Raw genomic sequence first — 23,720 nt, forward strand, 5'->3', positions numbered from 1 at the left:
AGTAACAGATCGGCTGATAACCAATCAGAAGCAAGGATTTCACTAGCTTATAACAAAAAATGTCATTTGTCACTGATGACAGGTTTTGTGAAATGGGGCCCAGAAGGCCATTTCTGATCCATGGTGCAGACATGAGAAATTTTGAACAAATATCTAAGTCCTATAAAACAAATATTATGCAATAGAAACCTGTATGAACAAAACATACAATTGCAATAAAAATAAATTAATAATTTGTATTGAGTATACTTTGGGAACTATGCCTTACAAGATTTTAGCAAACTTTTTAGTTTCCATTTTTCTTAATCACATATTTGTACAGACTCTGTATATCTTACACTTTATATATATATATATATATATATATATATATATATCATTGTCATTGTGTTATTTGATGATAAAGAAAATTGATCAATTGAATCATTGAACTAGTTACAGTGATTGTCCAAAAGACTAATAAAAATGTTGAAGAACCCTTCTCATTGAATTCTGTTTAGAAACAAAACATGGGGGAAAAAACTTATACCGGTAGATTAAAGCTTCTAATATGCATCCATACCTCGATACGATTGAGAGAAACAGTGCACTCGGAGCGAAACTGTATAGCACGTGGGAACATACGGAGAAACGATGTGCGTAGTGCGTTACAAAAGGCGATTATGGCAAAGATGGTGGCTGTCTCTATAGTGTCCGTCGTCAGGGTGTAGACGATGATCATCCCGACATCCAGAAGACGATTACCAAACAGCGCCAGGGTCACATTGACGGCCAGAGGATACGAAGCCGTCACAATCTTCCTTATTTCGAGTCTGATTTTGGGGCACAGAGAGAATGAAAATGACGGAGATCAACATACAGTATATAAACCCCTGGGCAGCCTTTCATGAAACCGTCATAAGTACAAGTTCACTGATATCCCATTGTACTTATGACAGTCTTGTGAGAGGCTGCCCATGTTGCTAAATGAAATTGGAAAACCAAGTTTTTGCAAGAACATAATGTTAAAACAAACATTTGAAATAATATGTTGAAAACAAGTTGGCAAAGAATTTGCTATGGGTTCATGAGTATATTTAAATCAATGTTCATTATGTAAGAAATGTAGAGAAACAAGGATACTGGGATATCCTTTAAAACATATGAAATCTTTTAATATCAGGTTACTTCTACACCTATGCTACCCTGTAAAGAATACTTCATATAATGATTTCTTTGTTTATCTGGGCTGCGTCTCACGAAACCGTCAATAGTACAAGTTCACCGACATCCCATTGAAATGCGTGTATTAAGTTTAACACAGGTTTCAATGGGATGTCGCCAAACTTTTACTTATGACGGCTTCGTGAGACACAGCCCAGATTGTGTTTTTGTGATTTCTGACATTAACTTACGATCTGAGTTTCTTGACCACCATAGCGAACGGGTTCTCCCAGGCGTACATCTTAATGACCCTCATAGCAGTGATGACCTCCGTCATGACGGCGACCCGCTGGTCGGTGAACTGTGCCGTCTTTCTCCTGCCGAGGAAAGAGAGGAGTGTCAAAAAACTATGCATACACAATCCCTTAGAACTAAAACTTTGTTCATGGACGTGGGGAACCATCTCAAATAACCACTGGGGCAAATTAAAATTATTTACGTCTACTGCACTTCACATTCCTGCATCTTAAAACATGAATATAAGTGATTATTATCTATATACAGCTTCCAAATGGGACAATAAATCAATGTATTTATTATCTTTAGCGCAGTACCCGGATGACAGATCATTTCTATTTTTGTATTGCTCTGTCATTCATGAACTTCAACTGTCGATACAATATTGCTTGATTATCGAATTTTGTTATTTCGCTAGTCAGCCTGATGTAGATTATAATAATCATATTGTATTGCTCTGTTTTTGTGTCATACAAAAATAAGAATATATTGTCATAGCTCGAGCAATATATTCTTGTATCACACTCAAAGCCATCCAATATTATATAAGTACGCTTTGGGGCCATCGATGCACGCAGCTACTTCTTTTCACCCCCTCCCATTGCAATTTATTTACTTGTAGAAGGTTTCACTGAACTTTATATCAGGGTGAGAATTCAAGAGTTTAGTAGACTATGGGTTAAAGATAAACTTGAGTTCTGGTAAAAAAAGAAAATGAATTCTCACAGAATCTAACGAAACTTACACTGAATGTTCAAGATTACATATAAATGTCATGTGCCAAACAATTTTGGAAGAAAATGTATACTGGCTGAGTAATGAGCATAGAAAGATAAGGAAATCAGGGTAGTACTAGCCCCGACACCATGTGTGTTGTCCCATATACATCTTTCTGTGTAAGTGATTGTTACTTTACCAAGACTCTGCCAAATTTATGATGATTTTGATGACTCCAGAACCTTGCATTACACACCATTACTTTCATGCTATATGATCAACTTTTCTGATCCATTCCACACCTTTTCTTTCACAATGCAATCGCATTACCAGTACTCAAGTTTATCTTTAAGGGTTTAGGAAAGAAGGGGTGGCCACCGACATACCTCAGAACGGAGAACAGTCTTCCCAAACACATATTGATTGGGATGAGAAAGATCATGATGCCGAATCCAGGAGCGGCCGCATAGCCAAGGTCAAGGTAGAAGACCAAGAGCAGGAAGACGGCGATTCCTTGAAGAGGACCGAGCCAGATGTAATGCAGGAAGACAAACAGCTGTGCATTGTATGGACAGAAACAAGGAAAGGTTAAAGGTATAGACCAGTTCTGGTCATGCATTTGCATTGTGAAAGAAACGTTGTGGAATTGTTCAGAAAAGGTTCATCATCTAGCATATAAGTATTGGTGTGTACTACAAGGTTCTGGTATTATCAAAATAATAAGAAATTTGGCCCAGTCTTGGTAAAGTAACAATCACTGTCAAACTAACAATCAAAGAAAGATGTATATGGGACAACACAAATGGTGTCGGGGGCTAGTACTACCTTGATTTCACTGTACACAGAAAGATGTACATGAGACTACACGATATCTATTGTATAGATATGATAATTTACCAAATATATCAATTAGTAGGCGGTTTCCTGGCAAAATTTGTATCATCACATATTAGTCAAAACATATTCTTTCACATGTTTGGTAATAAGAGCTTCCATTTCATTTTTTGAGAGGGGGGCATTTCCAAAACTGGTCTATACCTTTAAATGCTGTTCAAACCAAGAAACTATTGCATGCATCAAGCATTGATGAATTTCATGAATGGAACAACAACTCAAAATGTTCACGATCTTTACAATTGATTTGGATTTGTGAAAGATCACCATCCTGGTTCAGAGCCTAGCAACCTGAAACCAGGACTTAATACTATGAGTGGCCCAGGGTCACTAAACTACATCGTCAGGCAACCAATTATTCATAAAGAATGAGAAATGGTTGTTCATTTCAGACAACCTATACATCCTATTTGGCAAATGTATGTATACTTAAATGTGAGAATTTTGCTTTACTTTAATTTTGTACATGATTTGTAAGCTGTAATGCATGCATGTGTACAGTGAAAAGAGGTACATTTTTAACGAGGTTATCAACTGTTTGGCCCTGTTTCATAAAGCTTGTTATCAATAACAAGTTACAGTAACTGCTATAAGCTGCTGAAATCGTATCAATTGATTGCTTGAGCGCAAATTAGGTCATAGAAATGTTTATATTGATAGCAAGTTTTATGAAACGAGGCCATAAGGGAATTAAAGATAAACTTTAGTACTGGTAATGCGATTGCATTGTGAAAGAAAAGGTGTGGAAAGGATCAGAAACAGTTGATCATGTAGCATGTAAGTATTGGTGTGCGCTGCAAGGTTCTGGAGTCGTCAAAATCATAATAAATTTGACCGAGTCTTGGTAAAGTAACAAGCATTCACATAGAAAGCTATATATGGGACAACACACATGGTGTCGGGGCTAGTACTACCTTGATTTCCTTGTCTTTCTATGCTCATATCTCAGCCAGTATACATTTTCTTCCAAAATTGTTTGGCACATGTCATTTATTTGTAATGTTGAACATTCAGTGTAAGTTTCGTTTGATTCTGTGAGAATTATTTTTTTTTTTTTTACCAGTACTGGAGTTTATCTTTAACTAAAATCATTTTTTGCATTGACTTAATGCCATTCTGGCTCCAAAAAGTGAACATGAAAAGCAAAAAAGGGATAAGAATAGAAGAGAGATGAAACTTTAGAGAGATATATATAGAAAGGCAAAGTAAAAACTGAGAGAGATATCAAGGACAGAATAGATCCAAGGGTTGAAGATTTTACCTGATCAAATCTGTTCACATCGTTGGTCATCAGATTATTGACCTGTCCAGCAGTGGTCACTCGAAGGGAATTGTTATTCAGCTTTAACGTCTGCCATGGAAAGATAAAAATAGCTGGTGATTAGCAGGTGATTAGAAGGAGGTGATACATGTATGAACAGGAAAAGGCTAGGAAGTACAGACTAGTTTCAGGATCAGATTGTCAGTAAAATTGACCCACACTGAGACATTGAATTACTCAAAGGTTCAATGTCCCATTTGCAGCCAGAAAAAATGAACACGTTAAATTCCTACGGCATTTGAAAGATAATACTAATTTGGAATTTCCCTAAAAAACAACAGGGCTTGTAAATGCCTTTTTGTGGGAAATTAATGACCATTAGTTGTCAATTCAAATTTAGGGAGTACTAAGTAATACTACCACTACCACTTTCCCTACCACTACAACTATTGCTACTTCTAGTATTACCACTACCATACCACTACCAGTCTACCACTACAACTACCACATCTACTACAACTACTCTGTATAGAGTACCTAAGCTGTGACGTCATAAAAATCTATTTTTAGAATTTCTCAATTTTTCCTTCATATTCTGAAAGAACATCAAAAATAATGTCCAAATGTCGAAAACCAATTGAATATGTTAAGTATTGGCTGAGATATGACCATCTGAATAAATAGACTCCCCATAGGAACTCAGTGTTATATGCTCTGGCTCCTAGTGGTTAGAATCCAGAGCATATAACACTGAGTTCCCATAGGACATATATTCATTCAGATGGTCATATCTCAGCCAATACTTAGCATATTCAATTGGTTTTTCGACATTTGGACATTATTTTTGATGTTCTTTCGGAATATGAAGAAAAAATTGAGAAATTCTAAAAATAGATTTTTGATGACGTCACACTTCACTACTCTATGTAAATACATGTACGTACAAACATACACACATATACATGTATACATATATAGATTATGTAAAGGGAAAATACTACTTCAAGTAAATGTAGATTCTTACGATACATCATGTTCCCTACCTTCTTGTAGACCATGGTACAGAGTGCAACTCGGACCTGCATCCCGAGCCGCTGGATCCCAAAGAAGTTTGGTCCGTGGACCAGGGCCAGAAGAAACTGGGACAGGGCCAGAGCCATGGCCCAGTAGTAGGCCTCCTCTTTTGACATGAGACCGCCATTGTCATTCTTTGGCGAGAAGTAGGAGGTGAGATTCATAAGGAAGATGGGTTGCACAAGACGCAGGGCTTCCTACAACAAGCATGGAGAGATGGAAAGCATAGCGCTTAGAGACTTCGGTGGTAAGCGCTTTATAAGCAACATTTTTATTATTATTATTATTAAAGATAGGCCAAGGAGGAGTGAGAGTACAAGTCATACAGTCAATCCTGGGCCCTGTCTTACAAAGAGTTGATATCAATCGCAACTACAGTGTATACATAAGAGATAGGAGACTGCAATCTTGCGATTGATTCGAGGACTTGGGATTGATTTGGATCAATCTGAACTCTATGTCAGACAGGGCCCAGGCTAGTGGGGCAACCAACGGGAAACATAAAAAGTGGCCAGTGTAAAAAGGTGTCCTTTCGAGACAGGTTTTCAACACACATTTCCTTCTAGACGGAGAGAATATGGATGTCATGACCAGTGACCACTAAGGACAGGTAACCTTTACAGAGAGATGGCCACTATTACAAGTTTGACTGTATTATACAAGTACAGTCAAACCTGCTTTAGTGACCACCTGTCTACAAAGACCACCTGTCTACAAAGGCCACATTTGTTGTTTCCCTTGAAAATAGTTTCTCATTGAATCATGTACTAAAGGAACCTGTCTACAAAGACCACCTGTCTACAAAGGCCACATTTGTTGTTTCCCTTGAAAATAGTTTCTCATTGAATCATGTACTAAAGGAACCTGTCTACAAAGACCACCTGTCTACAAAGGCCACTTTTTGTGTTTCCCTTGGGCGGTCGCTATACAACACATCTGGCTAGACAAAGCAATGGTTTGGACATCTTTGCGTTGTATTAGCTGCAAAAGTATCATCTACAAACAAGATATTCATTTTGTAATACCCTCACAATTTATTTGATGAACAAATAAATTATCTGTTATGTTAGCAGTTAGTAATGTTTTGTATTTTGAATGTATACAATATAATTGTAAGAACTAGTATAATGCTATAAAATAGTAATGAAAAGATACACTGTCGATATATATAGTGAACAGAGAAAACCGATCTCGACTAGCACTTGCGCTAACTTTTTGTTTTCTTTTAGCAACAACTTAAACTTTTGTATATATGTGTTTTATGTAAGCATTAATTAAACTTTTGCAGTAATTCATTGTTTTGTACATTATGTACAGTTCGTATTTCATTGTTTTGACTTGCATACTTTGTTTTATGATGTACATACTTTTTGTTGTTGTTAATAAACTTCAAACCATAGCAAAACCTGTCTTACCTCACAAATAAAGAGAATACCATAAAGGGCATAGATCCATCCATAGGTCTTTATAACTGCCCGGACAAGACTTGGCCTTTTCCCCTTTTCTTTCAAATTTGTGACCTCTTTGTCCCAGTTCCTGTCAAGGATATCAAAACAAGAATTCATGGTGTGTCAAGCCTTTTTAAAATACATGTTTAAAAATGATTTTGAATGCATGGTTACTGGCAGCAGGATAATTTAGATGGGGCCAGTGCTTGGGATTATTCGAAATCACTCCAGTAGTTCACGATTTCTGACAAATACATCAGTTGAGAACGAGTCGGGGAGTTACGTCTCTTCTCATTCTAATCACAGATCAGATGTATGGAGTTTACAAAGTAAAATCACAAAAAAAAATATCTTCCAAATCTATACATATTTCATAGTCATACAATGATATGAAGGACCGAAACAGACTGAGAAAGGGAGAGGCAAAACAGAAAGGAGAGAGGCGAAACAGAAAGGGGAGAAAGAAAAAAATATATATAGACCCAGAGGTGTGACAGTCTAGAGGAAGAAGAACTGAGAAATAAACTAGAATCCACTGGTACAAAATAACCCTTTAAAGCCAATCTGCACTAGTTTCACCAGGGGGATTAGACCTCCCTGCAAGGTCACTGACAAGTGATTATCTCATCAAATCAGCTCTCAATCAAGAAGGATCATGGGGGACCAACAGGCATTGATTAGGGTAGTTTTCTATATAGAGGGAACAATTAGCTACAAGTAGTACAGTGGGGCTTTAAGAAATATGCAGGGCTTGGCACTAACAGGTGCCTGGGACACATGGTCGCCTAAAATCTAAATCAGGACCAGGGCCAGTTGCATAAAACTTACCATCGATGGTAACTTTGCCATCAATGGCAACTACCATGGTAACAGGGCTCAACAGTCAATCAGAATCAAGGTTTCCATGGTAATCACCATTGATGGCAAAGTTACCATCAATGGTAAGTTTTGTGCAACAGGCCCTGTACTAGACTGGCAGTATAACAGGCTCTGTAGCCTACTATAGGTGCTCTGGACACAGCTAGCAACAGACTGACAGAGCTCTAGGCTCGATCTGATCAAGGCTTTGGGAGCTGTGGTAAACTTGTCAAATCAGAGTCTGTGACCGCAGACTACTGAATGATGAGATATATAAGATATTATTACCCGTATCAGACATCTGAGCAGTGGTTTTACAAAATCATATTATTACACTTGTTTGTAATCCTAAAAGAGCTAATCGGGAAATATAAGACCATATTCACCGCGCCGTATTTTGTCATTTTCATTGCGCATCTATTATGCATACGAGAACCTGCGCACTTTGCGCGTACTCTATTGTGACATAATAATCACACCAAATTGGGTACACTGTTTGCAGTGAATCAACAATTTTGTCAAGCAGCTGGGATGCACAGTGCTGGTTTGACAAAGTTTTTCCAGTTCTATGAGATTGTCATGTATGTATTTGCTCTAGATGTCTGATTTAGATAATAATAACGATATTGAATGGCTTAACTTTCGGGAGATACCGCATATATTTCCCTCACAAGAACCATATTGCCCTCGTCTTTGACTCGGGGCTATATGAGTCTAGTTTGGGAAATATTATGTGGTATCTCCCTCAAGGCCAGTCCATATTATTTAAATATCCTGGATGTCATTGGTATCGTCTGGGACTAACACCTCAGTCACACCTTTGCGTATTTGGCTTGCGTATTGATGCGTATTTATGGCAAATTGGCAAGCCGTTTTAACATTTATTCCTATTTCTTGATATCAAGAATTACCATTGCTTACAACAGAAAATCATTTCTTGATATCAAGAAATAGGAATAAATGTTAAAACCGCTTGCCATAAATACGCAGCAATACGCAAGCCAAAAACGCAAAGGTGTGACCGAGTCATAAAGAGCTTGGATGTGCCCTGATTTGAAGATACACATACTTTTCTAAGTTCTTGCCAAGGAAGTCGGAGGAATCCTCTTCCATGATCTCATACAGGTCGTTGGTCTGTACCGTCTTGTCCTTGAAGGCAGAGTAGAACACAGGACTGACCCAGCTGTATGAATAAGAAGAAAATATGAATGATTACTTGATTAGAATCAATATTTTATGCCTTTTAAAATAACTTTTACAGAATATTTTCAAAGATGCTAAAGACCCTTTTACACTTTCACGGATCGCATCACGGATCATCCTGGATCTTAATCCGGGGTGTTCCGGCGTGCGACACCACGATTTCTTCTCGATGCCGGTGTGGATACGTTCCGAACTGTGTCTACACGGACAGACAAGGTAGCAACGCGTACCACGCCGGAAACGCATACGGAGCTAACGTGGATTTCAAGGAAGAGCACGGAGGCTACTGGGTACTTTTACGGGCCTTACACGGAGGTGTACGTTGTCTATTGGGATATCTCCGGAATGTTGACGGGTGACTTGAGCTTGTAGGCGCTCATTTGATATACGGAATTTCAAACCCAGATAAAACCGGTGTTAATACGGACCTCCCGGTGTCTACATGGACTGTCCCGAATGTATTCGGCGGCTAAACGGAGGTACACGGTGCCTAAAGGGAAGAGGACGGATTGTTTCATCCGTGAACTCCAGGATGAAAAATTAAGCAAGCTTAATTTTTTCCCCGGATATGCCGGTACGCCAAGGATCACACCGGATGCCTCCCCGGTGTATACACGGTAATGCCGGAGATAACACGGATGATCCCGGAGCGACGATCCGGGATGATCCGTGATGCGATCCGTGAAAGTGTAAAAGGGCCTTAACTGCTTTCCATAATTGTTAAGTCCATAAGTTCAACTTAGGATCTTTGTGAAACACCCCCCTGATGCATCAGTAAAAAGATTGAAAAATCTGAACACACCGCATCCCTTTTTCTAGCATGACCATGTTATGTTTGATGCCAGGAATTTTAAAAAGGAAAATAAGCTTTAAGTTCCTTAAATCGGCAACAATCAGAATTGGCAACTGATTAAAAACTTTTTAACTAAGTTTCTACACCTAGATTTTACGCCTTGGGACAATACATTTTATTTGATTTATGTAGCAATAAAGAAAAATGTTATTGTTGCTAATTTGAAGAAGAGCATGTGATCAATTTTTATTAGCCCATAAAGTTAAATCACATCCTCAAAGGGTTATAATACAGTCGGTAACCTAAACAAAAATACTTGAACTTTGAAAAACTTTCATAATAATACAATATCCTTCCTTTCACGGACAGGATACAGATATATGGTTCCACTTTCCATTTGCATGTTTGTACATTGTAGGTAAAAATGGAACAAAAACTGTCAAAGCATGAGATCTCGTGAAAGAGTAGGTATTTTTAATTCATGTTATACTGCCATATACTTGTATAAACCCAGCTTTATGGCATGACATTATAAAATAGTAAAGGTTTAATTTCCACCATTTTATCTGGCATACAACACTGTATGTTACACTATATAAAGATGGCCTCTTAGAATATCTACATGTAAAGGAAGTGGAATATTTTTGCTCAATCTGCAAATATTCTCCACATTTAGGAAAACACTCAATCTGTATGATTCTATGGAAGGGGAAGTCCACCCTAATAAAAGATATTAAGTTGTTTTTAATAGAAGCAGAAAAATGAGAGGAACTGGTCAGTGATGAAAGTTTGAGCAAACTCTGATTAACAATAAGAAAGTTATGAATGGTTGAAGTTCCTATCAATAAAACACAAATTGGCAACTCATTGATGTACAAATGATACAGATATACAAAATAATGCATGGCCTAGATGAACTGGATCTAGCACACTTCTTTGACCATCCAACTGATAATAGAACCCGTGGCCATCGATACAAGATCGTTAGGAAGAAAGTCTACTCGAAGCTTAGACATGGATCATTTTTCACAGAGATGTATCAATGAATGGAACAACCTCTCCTCTGTAGTTGTGGAGAGCAAGTCACTAAACAGCTTTAAATCCAATTTGTTGAAATTTTGGTCGTCAAGAAAAGATCAATTTGACCCAGAGGAGTCCTTCGCTTGTCCATGTTCGTCAATTGCTGTATAGCGCCACTTAACATGTGTCAAAATATGGATTCTTCATCCGAATGTCAACGAGAGGCAAATAAGTTTTTAACTTTAAATGCCTACTTCCAAGGTATTTCCAAGGTATAAATGTATTTGTGAGGTTCCCATCCGTTTGCTCTAGATACTAAAAAAAAAAAAACCAGAAATTTCTAATTTTCCCTATTAAATTTAATTATCTACCGCTCATGCACCCTTAATATAATAATTGCAAATATTTTTTTACAACCCTTATATATAAAAACAATCTACATTGTATTCCGTCATCAAAACCTAAGAAAATGCAACTTTACAAAATTCTCTGTACAGCAAATTGGAGAGGACCTTGCAAGGTACGTCACAGTGTTGCCAATTTGTGTTACACTGATGACAAACTATAAACATTTCCTACTTTTAATCAGATATTGCTCAAACTTTTACTTATTTGTTTGGACTTCCCCTTTAAATCAATCTGGACAACATGTGAATCAACAGAACACACACACATGCTGTCACGCGTGTGTATGGAAACCTCCTGTACAATATACATGTATAGTGATACAATCTAATTACCAGCATCTTTTCAAAGTGTGCTTATGGTAAAAATCACTGTTACTTCTATTACAATTTTATATGAGCATTACATTTTGCTGGTATAGTATGATTGTTTGTGTACATGAAGCCCAGAGAAAATATTGCATCTCCCTCACCAACCCCCCCCCCCCCCCCCCCCCCCACAACAACAACAAAAAAGACAACTCGACAACGTCATAATCTTGCAAAATACAAAGAGTATATTATTTCTAGGACACATTTTTCAAGAGATATCAGAAAACACATCTTTTCTTATTTGTTGTAATACTCCTCTCTGTAATTAATGTAAGCTTTGTATGATAATGTTATCTCTCTTTGTATGTTTGCAAGTATTTCTTGATTTGAGTTGAAAATAAATTAAATCAAATCAAACTCTAAAAAAGGCACTTTATGAATGTAATATTATTATAATAATAATGGGAGGTCTGAAAAGTTAGACTCTGAGAAACGGTTCACTGGCTCGAACTTCGAAGTAGGCCAAGTCGCCAATATGACGTATATTTTTACCCTCACAACAAGTCAAAAGCCTTTAAAGGGATTGTTTAAAAATGTTATCTGAGATACACGGCCTATGTGTTGTCATTGTCTGTAATATGGTGTAATATTGAAGCCCTAAAAAAATTGAGCTTCAAAATGATCAAGAAGTGCCTCAAAAAAGTAAAAATCTTTGAGTGACCGGTTTTACCATACTCGTTTCCCCCAATAGACTGTAATGTTATGTAAACCGTTAGGCAAACAAAAAATTTGGTTTCGATTTCCAATCATAAATATCTTGATAATCAGACAGGCGCTCGGCTTGTAAAATTCATGGGGTTCCTGACTGATCTAAAGGTTTATAATTATCATTGCACCATGAGCCAAATCCAGGATTGAGTTTTAGAATGTGAGACAAAGTTACCGGATCCCTTTAATCTCATTCAATTGATACTGATAAATACATGTAGTCCTTTCAATGGACCTCTGACCAGATGGGACTTTATCATAGAGGAAGCTCACACATAAAGCAAAGGGAAACTAGGGCAAAAAAATTAGTGGTTGTGGTAAATCAAAACTTACACAAGCTAAGCCTTTATGACTCCCACTACCAGAGCATTACAAAAGGACCCGCCCACTTGCAAGCCATTCAGTGGTTCAAAGAACGGCTACAAGGAGTCCTGAGATCATCACAGTAGCAAGAATGTTATTGAAGAAACAATTCACTTCTTTTGAATTGGAAAATCTGATAGCTCCGGCATGGGACACCTCCTCCACCCGCTAGTGCTATAGATCAGCGGGAAACGGGTTCAATTTGTTTGACTTGATCGAATGCCCCGATGGTTTTAAAAATAAAGGCTTTCCTAAAAAAACGCAAAAACTTTCACAAATGGTTAACAATGTCTTCTCAAATTGTAAAGGTTTTAGTGTCATATCAGCATGAATCTTGATCGTTAGGATCGTGATCAATGCTTTTTGGATATGCATTTACTTTTTGGTTTGGGGCAATGCCAATACATGTACGTGCCCTACAAGACATGTATCCTTTCCTCATACTTTATCCAAACATTAAGAGTCTTTTGATGTGACCATTGAATAATGGTGGGTATAATTCAGTCATGTCAAGAGATTTTTCATTTAGGAATGAAACACAAAGATATTACATGTTGAAAGGACAAATTGCATGGATCGAGTCACCATTTTATGGTACACTATTTTATTATTTCCTGAAATTCCTGTAGAATGAAAGTGCATACTTACTGGAAGAAGAGTTTTGAGATAGGGTTGGCTTTTGCAAGGCGATTGGGTTTTGCCCGGGGTCGTTGGACGGCCTCGTCCTCCATCTTGGATACCCTCTGACCGCTGGTCGAGAATCAAGATGGCTGCCTTTGGAGTATCCAAACTCCTTGATGAATCGGGATCACAGATCAAAGTGCCAAAAATCCTTCAGTTCACGTTGTTTGAATATATACTGTAGTCACTGCAGAACAGCCACTCTCTGCTGGTCAAGAATCAAGATGGCCACCTTCAGAGTATCCAACCTCTGTGATGAATCTGGGTAATAGATTTAAGTGCAAAGGAACCTAATTCAGTTCATTTTGTATATACATGTAGTCACTGCATGGCAGAGCATGAAGAATCTGAAAAGCAAAGAGAGAAACAAAGAATATACTTAGATACACTTCTTAGCGCATGAATGCATCTCGATATCTTCTTTAAATGGATGTTTAATACTCCCAATTCTAGAATTAAGCCCTTAAAGAGTGTGTTTATCTTCATCACCTTGAAGCAGCACTTACCTGTACACTGGAAGAAGAGTGACAAATTCAACCCCTACATGTTATTATAATAAGAGAGAACTGGATATACATTGTAAGCATGTACATGTACAATTCAAGGGTTGTCTTCATGCAGAATAGTGATCAGACTCGCCAGAACAATAGACAAAAAGAAAGGTAGTGACGCTTCCAAGATTTGAGCTAGTTCTATACAATACAAGTGTTTTTCATGCACTGAAGTGACGTGGTACAGTAGTTTGATGTGTTGTTCGATTATTGGCCAGGAAATGGGAAAGTTCCATCGAAAATCTTGCCAAGTCGTTAGTCATTAGAAAAGTGAAACAATGGTGAAACAAGAGTCATGTGGCCTTTCACAAGGGGATTCCCCAACCTTAGGATAACAGCTGATGAAAGTTATGAAAGGATTTGTTCGCTTGTTGCACAAGACCACAAAATTATTGATCCAAAATTCATGGTTTGTATTCTACTAATTCAGTTAAACCTGATATCTAATTTAAAACCACATGTGAATGGTGAAGGTTTTTATAACAAAATTATATTCCCTGTAAGCTCTTTAAAGATGAAGTTGAGTTCAGGACATGCGATTGCATCGTGAAAAAAACGGTGTGGAACCAACCAGAAAAGGTTGATCATCTAGCATATAAGAATGTGTGTGTATTGCAAGGTTCTGGAATCATCAAAATGATAAGAAATTTGGCCAAGTCTTGGTAAAGTTACAAACACTTGCACAGAAAGATGTATATGGGACTACACCAACACGTGGCGTAAAAAGCCGCCCCCCCCCCCTCGATTTTTACGATGTTACATGCATATTTAGAATATGAAGGCATTTGAAGAGCCATGCTTTTCAGGGAACATGTCTTAACTGATGTTCTTCCACACTTGCATAATAAGAATGAATAATTGTTTTAAAACAATACAAACGATTTATTTTGGAGGTGATTTGTCCTCTTTACTATGGAATAGAAACTCCAGATCTCTTGTTTATGTTTCTCTGCCATTTTCTTTTTTTTTGGGGGGGGGGGTTGCCTGGTTGAGCCATTTTCTCCCCAAATACCCTTTGCCTTCGCTTCAGTTGAATATTCTCCTGCTAAATAACATGATTTCTGAAATAAATTTTGCATATGACTTATTAGATACTTTATCATTTTTACTGTACACACTGTATTTATTTATAAAAGGGGAAGTCCACCCTGATTTAATTAGAAGCAGATAAAACAAGAGAAACAGACAAGTAAAATTTGACCAAAATCCAATAAAAAAATAATGAGGTAATGAATTTTTAAAGTTGTGATCATTCACAATCCATGATCTGCAAAACCATTATGATCAAAAGGATGTTTGTATATATCTATTAAAGAGAAAGTCCACCCTGATTTAATTAGAAGCAGACAAAACAAGAGAAACAGATAAGTGAAATTTTGACCAAAATCCAATGAAAAATAATAAAGTACCAAAATGAATTTTTGAAGTTGTGATCATTCACAATCCATGATCTGCTACACCATTATGCTCAAAAGGGTGTTGGACAAGGTCATTTTATATACGGTAGGCCTATTACCGGTAAATGGTCCTTTTTCAATCCCAATGCATCTATATGTAAGGGCTATGGTATTGGTGTTGTGGTCGAGTGGATACGTCGCCGGACTGTCGATCACAAGGTTCGCGGTTCGAGTCCCGCCGCCGCACTAATGTCCTTTGGCAAGACATTGATCTACATTTGCCACACTCCACCCAGGTGAAGTAAATGGGTGTACCTGGTAGGAATTTATTCCTTGAAATGCTAGAGCGCCGTATGGCAGCCGTGCTAAAGCCAGGGTAATAATCGGGAGCGCCAGGAGGGTCAAATCTGACTGACATGAGCGCTATACAAGAACCCACTATTATTATTATTATTAGAACAACAAACGTGTCAAGCTTTTCAGTGAAGTTATGTACATGTATGTTCGCGTTACAAAAGAAGTAGGAGAACAAGTTATACAATCAATGAGAATAAGTTCATCTGAGGATTTATCATTACTTTTGGAAACAGCGATAATGTCTGAAAACAACATTTCCGTAATCTGACCATGTTTTTACAGAAAAGAATTTATATGTTTGCCCTACATCCCTAAATGACCATGGAATTAAAATGTTAGTTTTACAGGAGTTCTTTTTGAAGGAGGAGCTTCTGTGTCATTTTTATGGAGTGATTTATTAATGTACATGTATGTACAGTATCATACATTCAAATGATCTTTTTTGCTCTCTAATCTCTACTACTGTACATTTTTTCCACAGCCGTACAGTTAAATGCTATGCTACATGAGACAATGCATTATCTTGTTCAGTCAACACTCAACAATTGTCTGGGAAAAGGTGATCAAACTGCAGCCATAAACACAAAGGAACAGCCTGATAAAAATGTCACAGTCACTCACTTCTCCTGCAGAAGTAGCATGTTAAGAAGAAACAATGTTAACAAAACAAGAAGAAACCATAATCGGTGTAAATCCGCAATCCATTCATTATACACAGTTAGCCCCAGAGAAAAAGGGGTTGGTCGGGACTATCTGTTCATTTCTTTGGAATCACTCATGCAGGGAATCATGTCTTTTAGACTTTGACTTTAATTGTTGAATGCAAACATACCTTTATCATAATCTAGAGCCACGTTAATACAGACATCCACAGTCATAGCCCTCCAATCCATTTCTGTCTATTATCCGCTACTCTTAGAAAGTTAGTATTGAGGATTCATTTGTGGTAGCTCCTTTGTTCAGGCTTTGCAAATACGTGTAGCGTTGCCCATTCCCTGCTTCTCTTTCCAGCATTCTTTCATTAATATCGTTTTTTTCTAGATTATCCATTTTAAAGGTATTACAAAGTTTTGGTATGGGGTTATGAATTTGGTTCAAATTAAAATATTGGGAGCATATACGTTCCTACAATATTCATTGATCGTTGTGGCGGTTGAAATCGAGTCTGAAGTTACGAAATTATAAATAATAAACTCTTTATGTTGTATAGCTCCCTCTCAAGGTCAAGCTATTAATTTAGCTTTGAAACAATGTTTCTTGACATAGGGCGCGTTCATGCTTGATTTTGACGGCCAGAATCAGGCATCTGTTACGCGTTTAGTTTAAAACACGATTGCGTTCATGCTCACTTTTGTAGAATCACCGAAAAACGGCGATCACGATCGTCGATCGTAAACTCACAAAAAGATGCGTTTACAATTTGTAAACGCGTTTAAATGGGGTCAACGCACTGACCTCTAGTGGGTCTACGTAGCATGCGCACACAGGTTTGCGAATCCAGCTGAAGGCCACCCAAGGATGAACGCGCCCTAAAATCGACCGATTAGCTATTCCCGTTTGTAAATTATATATCACAACTACATATTCTGAGATTTTCATGGTCGCAGCTACCATTGTACGGCCATAGGCGCTATTTGAAATTTATCCAAATTTACCGGGAGCACCGGTAAATTTTTATATTCAATTTTTCTCTAAAACAGAAGTGTTTTAAGGGCTAATTTTTTTAGTGCTTATAATACATCCACAGGGATATCTAAATATATCAAAATGGTAAGATTCACTATCCACCCAATTTTCAAAATTTCCCAAAACTTTGTATTACCTTTAATATTCATATACTGTTGTAAATGAACAACACATTTCATTTGCCTCTTTCTTATTGTGATATATTGAATCATCTAATCATATCTAAAAGATACTTGATCTGACTAGGGTTGGGGGAACTAAGGTTGGGGGGGGGTTATCAGTTAACCATCTTTAAGGGTCATTTTGGCGAGGACCTCAGATGAAAAACACAAATTATTTCTATGATTTTACATCTGGGATTTTCCCTTTTATAAGGTGACAAAATTAGTGAGGTATTATTCTGAAGATAATAGTAACCAAAGTTTAAGGCCACTATCTAAAAGTGGGGCAACTTGCAGGGATTTTTCCAACTTTAAAAAAATCATATTCCTTGTATATTTGTAAATATTTTCTTTTGCCCATTAGAGCGGGGCATCCCAGTGTAAAGTATCAGCGAGTATCAGAGTGAAATGTCTAATGTTTGACAATCTGGCTATCCGTGATTTTCTTTATTTTGTCAAGAAGTAATTATGTTGATATGAATGGTTCTTTTCCACACCAGTTACATTTTTTTTTAAAGAAAAAGATACCAATATGTCACTCAAAATACTTTCTCTGCATTTGGGTCTTTTTGTATAGGTTACAATTTACAAACATTTTGTCATCTTAACATCTTTTTTGTTGTCATTACCTTCATGTTTATATCTCTCACAATTTCCACTGACCAATTTACAATTATATGCAATGTACTAGTTAGAATACTTTGAAAAGCAGGGTGACTTCTAGTCAAGTTAAATCAAAGTGTTAATGGACGTGAACCTAAAAACTAAAAGTTAAATGGTGGAACTGCCCACTAGGGAATTTCCCTCAGTGCCCTGGTACGGAGTCGCCCAGGAAGTGCATGCAGTTCACATCACATGTTCAGCTAATAACAATGTTCGTAACTTTGCACAAACCACAAACAGGATGTAGGATACGAACCCAGGAAGCAATATCGCTTTGCAGATTCAGATTAAAGATAAACTTGATTTCTGGTTTTAAAAAAAAAGTGATTTCTCACAGAATCAAACGAAACTTAAACTGAATAATCAAGATTACAAAAAAGTGTAATTTGCCAAACAATTTTGGTAGGAAATGTACACTGGCTGAGTAATGAGCATAGAACGATAAGGAAATCAAGGTTAGTAGCCCCACACCATTTGTGTAGTCCTATGTGCATCTCTCTGTGTACAGCACTTGTTAGTTGTTACTTTACCAAGACTGGGCCAGATTTCTTATGATTTAGATAACTCCAGAACCTTGCAGTACACACCAATACTTACATGCTACATGATCAGAACTTTTTTCTAATCGATTCCACAACGTTTCTTTCACAATGCAATCGCATGACCAGAACTGGTCTGTATTTTTAAGGGCAGGCCTACCAGACTGAATTCAATTTTCAATTTAGGTCAATTTAGTTATCATCCAACAATGTAAAAACATAACAGTCATAAATACACCAAAAGGTCAAAAGTAGATAAAAGGATACCTTGAAAAAAAAAGCACAAGGCTTGTAAAACAGGAGGCACCTGAACATATCATAGGTTCAACACCAAACTCAGGCAACACTGAAACGACTGGAACTCCCTGCCTGAGTTGGTGGTATCTGCAACCTCAGTAAAAAGCTTTAAAGCCAGACTTGACGAACACTGGAAGAAGGAGCAATATCATTCACCCTTCTCCCAGTTGACTCTCCAGTTATGACAATCCTGATATGACCCAGCAAGCAAGATACAGATGTAAAAGGACTATGGTGCAAGACCCGGAAGCTGGGACAACCCCCCCCCCCCCCCTTTGAACTTAGACCTGGAAGCTTGGCAGCTGGAGATGGCTTTCTTCCAGAAGCTTTGGTATTCAAGGTATTCAAGGTATAACAATGGAGATACAAAACAATTATAAACACTAAATACCCTTTACAGACACAGACCCCCCCCCCCCTACCCCTACCCCCCCCTCCCCCTCCCCCACTTACAGCAGCAACACAAACAAAATTGGACAGAATGAAAATAAATGAGTGAATTGTTCATTTAATAATCCTATACACTCAAGTCAAGGGTTAGGAAAATGGGATAGTAAACATTTATTTACAATGGCCAGATGACCTCGCAAAAGTCGACCAAAAAAGAGGAAGAAAAGAAAGCCTTTTACAAGAAGTCACCCATGTGTACCTTTGTGTAGTACATGTACCAGGTTAAGTGCCATACGGGGTTATCCAAGAGTCGTTTATGATATAAGTGAGATCACTGAGATGAAAATCCCAGAAAACAAAATGAAACCAACTACAGTCTGTATGACAATTCTCATATGACCCAGCAAGCAAGATACAGACCTACAGTGTACAGTATGTAAAATGACCATGGTGCAATACCCGGAAGCTAAGACATCCCCGCCCCCCCCCCCCTTGAAGTTAGATCTGGAAGGTCGGCTTCCTTCCAGAAGTTTTGGTATTCAAGTCTAGAATGTCTGCCTTTAAAGTTACAGGCCGGTATCAAAGGGTTTTGGTATAGTCTGGGATACACCAAAGCAACCTTGGCCTAAGTGGATTGACCTAATGACCTTACCTTTGTTAAACAATTCCTTTTTTCTAGCACACTCACACCATTCTTACTCATTAGTACTTGACAGAAAAATCTGTTCACTAATTCAAGTAACTGGAAGATTTATTAAACATATTTTTGTCTTACGACGCTCTCAGCTCATGCAGAGAGATCTGTGAAGCCAGACGTAGTATGAGCGAAACATATCCCTGAATGACATACACATGTAGACTGATTTTTCTCGGTCTCACATCATTCTTCTTCCGTCTTAATTATTACTTAATATTATTACATCATGATTAATTTTGCATTTGTCATACCAGCTTGCTGAATCACGAATGGAACTAGATCGATCTAGAACTTAAAAGAATTTAGAATCCGATCCTCGGTAACACAAGAGTCAAGACACCTGGCTTGATACAGCTCAGGCTGAATTACTGATTACTAACACTAGATCTATGTAAGACTATAAGAATAACTTTGCATCCAGTTTGAGACATTATTAAAACTGTAAAAGTGCAGTTACAAATACGAACGACCATGGCCCCGGCCGGCCCCCTAGCCCTTACATGTATACTGAACTCACTCTCAGGACTGCTACTGAGCTGTGCACTGTGCTAGCAGATCCTAGCTCCTCCTCCTCCTCACCCGACATGCACGATGCGCTCAACTCCTCGGCTCAGCGGCTAGCCTAGGCGATGATTGTGCTCATGCCAGCCATGCATGGAGTGTTGCAACCGACTTCTAAATTGATCAACAAATTAGACTAAACAAGTTGTATTTTGTCGAACAAATCTCTTATTTGATCTGCGGTTCGTGATTCACAAGAAAACAGTTGGTACTAAAGTTGCCGTTGCTGTGAAAACGTTCTCCGACGAGACGAGACTCAGTGCAATTAATCCCAAGTAATCGAATTCCCCAAAATTACCAAACAAACAGCCGCGTGTGAATCAGTTCAACGAGCTTCTTATTTAGTATCTATATGTTGCGTAATGATACAAGTCAACAAGACGAGTGACAGGGGGCGTGGCTCATATTGCACGAATACTCCTTTATGTAAGGAGTCTAGACTTGTAAAGCATAGTAACTCGATGATGTAAAGGGAGGGAAATTTCAGTAATTTACTATCCTGTAATATTTTTTGTTGTGAATATGTTTATAACAATGTTGGTATCCCTAACGTCCTAATGTTCTTACTCATTTATGTTCATGAATTGTTTTTAAAACTATTGTTTCTTATTATGTTTAACAGGGCCTCATGGAAGACTACCATTATGGTATCAATGAGTCACCCTGTTTAAATATCCACACACACACACAAAAAAATGTAGACTAGCATACTTGAAACGAAACGCATCGAATCCGTTATTCCTGGAAATGCAATGATCATCAATATTTATTTGTATATCTTTCTATAAGCCAGTCCAGACCGCAGGGCATGCCAATCCGGATGGCCCGAGAGAGAATTCTCCCAGTTTCATTATTGTAAAGCCAATGTAATATAAAGTTCTGGTGATATCTCAAAAGGATTGGATTATGATATTTAATTGCATTACCATTGTGAAACCTAGTGTTAGAATAAGCAACTTTGACAAAATTGGGCTCTCAAACGCTAAGGATTTCGAGAAATTAAAATGTCAAATTAATAGTGCCCCCGGTAAATTTCAAATAGCGCCTATACAGCCATACAATGGTAGCTGCGACGATGAAAATCTCGGAATATGCAGTTCTGATATATAATTTCCAAATGGGAATAGAAAATCGTCGATTGTAGTCAAGAGACATTATTTTAAAGCTAAAGTGATATCAATCTTGAGAGGTAGCTAATTTACAACATAAAGAGTTTATTATTCAACAATTTCATCACAGACTCGATTTCAACCGTGACAACGATCATTGAACATATAGGATCGCATAATGCTTCCAATATGTTCATTTGAACCAAATTCATGACCCAATACCAAAACTTTGTATTACCTCTAAGGAAAATACGGAATCATTCGGAAAATCTTAAAGGTACTATAATATGTCCCCTTTGGAGGCCAAAAAATGAAAAGGTTAAATTCCAACGGCATTTGAAATATAACACTAATTTAGAACTTCCCTAAAAAAAAAGGGGGGGGGGGGCTTGAAAATGTCTTTAAGTGGGAAAATAACGACAATTAGTTATCGAATCGACTTAAGAGCTATAGAGCCAGTATAAATAATAGTCTGATTTTCAGACCATTGTACCGAATGGTCGAACGTTTTTTGCTGCGTAAAGATTCAATCAGTTTAATTTTGGCCATTACAAGAAGTAGGTTATAATAATAATAATAATAGCTAGTTCTTATATAGCGCTTTTCAGGACCGGAGGCCCTCTCAAAGCGCTTTACAGATGTATATATTATTACCCCGGTCATAGGATTCAGGCTTACCCGCACACAATGTATGCACATTCTCCACTCCCTGGGGAGCATTCCAGCCAGGCGTCTTTTTTTACAAGCGCACACTTGCTAATCTAACCACATTAGCTTTCGCATCCTACCGGGTACCCATTTAACACCTGGGTGGAGAGTGGCAAATGTAGATCAATGTCTTGCCAAAGGACATTATAGTGCCGCGGTGGGACATGAACCGCGAACCTTGTGATCCACAGTCCGGTGACATATCCACTCGTCCACTACACCTCTACAGGTTATTGATTTAGACAAATGCTCAGGTGCCCTCTACAGCTCATTTTATGTATGTTATTACCAAAGAAGAAAAAAAGCCAGTCAGTCACTTAATAGTGTCTGACAGTGAAGTCTATATAGCAAATAAACGGTTTTCCTTGCATAATTTGAATATGAGGACACTGCTAACGTTTAAATTTCACAAATAGGACATAGTACATGACATATTCATAATTCCTGCAAAGTTGAGGTTGGATGCAAAAGGGACATAGTACCTTTAAAGCGTGTTACAGTCTTTAGTCAGTATTTGCTATACATTTTGTTGGTGTGCACTTTTTTCAAATTATCCATGGGGGACGATCCCCCTCAGAAAATTGAGGGAAGACGTGTACCCCGTCCTTCCCCCGGGATCGCCGCCCCTGACTCGCACATTTCGCTTTCAATTGCAGAACGCTCTAGTTGTGTCCAAGAGAATAAATTCTCGGAATGTGGGGCATCTCGCAAAAGACATGGGGGGAAATGTGTCGTGTGAAAAGCCAGGGAAGGACACAGACACAAAGGCCCGAATTCCCAAAGGCCCGAATTCACAAAGGAGGTTTGTAGACAAACCTATGTTTATGTGCGTTATAATTATATGAAGCGTTTCAGACAAACGCATCGAAACGCGTCATTATGAAGCACATAAACCTAGATTTGTCGACAAACCTCCTTTGTAAATTCGGGCCAAAACCTCCATGGGTGCGATGTGACCTGTGTGGACGTTGGCTCCACCTATTTTGTGTTTTGCTCAAAAAACTATCCACAAAAAAGGACTATGTATGCCCCTTTTGTGAAGCGACCTATCAATATTAATGTTCACATATCAGTCCCTTTTTGAATTGCCCTCCTCCCGCCCCCCCCCCCAAAGAAAAAATATTATCACATTGTTACATGTGTGCACAATATATATTGATGTGTCAACCTAACGAGAGTGGTGTTTTCATGATTATTGACCTCCTTTAAATTTATATTTATATGGAAGACTTAAGAAGACAACTGTTTACAGTCCAACTAAGGGTGTAGAGCATGCCGTGTAGACTAAAATGTGCAATGTTGTTCAATTTCTGAATTCTTTGTTTAAAAAACTTGTTTGCTGTCAATAGTGTATACATTTTTTTTATA

General features: G+C 37.9%; 1 protein-coding gene across 5 annotated transcripts in view; it reads right to left on the reverse strand.

Moving 5' to 3' along the window:
- The window catches only part of LOC752233 (multidrug resistance-associated protein 4), a 53,774-nt gene extending 32,925 nt beyond the window's left edge, over positions 1 to 20,849 (reverse strand). Inside the window, exons 1-9 of one of the 5 annotated variants that reach the window (XM_030976086.1) lie at positions 20,492 to 20,848; positions 13,204 to 13,583; positions 8,762 to 8,875; positions 6,802 to 6,922; positions 5,356 to 5,583; positions 4,313 to 4,402; positions 2,544 to 2,713; positions 1,395 to 1,520; positions 563 to 812 (exon numbers count right to left, since the gene is read on the reverse strand). In XM_030976086.1, coding sequence (XP_030831946.1) covers positions 563 to 812; positions 1,395 to 1,520; positions 2,544 to 2,713; positions 4,313 to 4,402; positions 5,356 to 5,583; positions 6,802 to 6,922; positions 8,762 to 8,875; positions 13,204 to 13,286 — 1,182 coding nt within the window. In that variant the 5' untranslated portion in view covers positions 13,287 to 13,583; positions 20,492 to 20,848. Of the gene's footprint in view, positions 1 to 562; positions 813 to 1,394; positions 1,521 to 2,543; positions 2,714 to 4,312; positions 4,403 to 5,355; positions 5,584 to 6,801; positions 6,923 to 8,761; positions 8,876 to 13,203; positions 13,584 to 13,742; positions 13,890 to 20,474 lie in introns of those variants that run through there. The other 4 variants (XM_030976078.1, XM_030976066.1, XM_030976070.1 and 1 more) reach the window with 4 other exon arrangements.
- Between the last annotated feature and the right edge of the window lie 2,871 nt (positions 20,850 to 23,720).

This window comes from Strongylocentrotus purpuratus, unplaced genomic scaffold (genome assembly GCF_000002235.5).
Source record: "Strongylocentrotus purpuratus isolate Spur 01 unplaced genomic scaffold, Spur_5.0 spur5_contig_869, whole genome shotgun sequence".
NCBI lineage: Eukaryota > Metazoa > Echinodermata > Echinoidea > Camarodonta > Strongylocentrotidae > Strongylocentrotus > Strongylocentrotus purpuratus.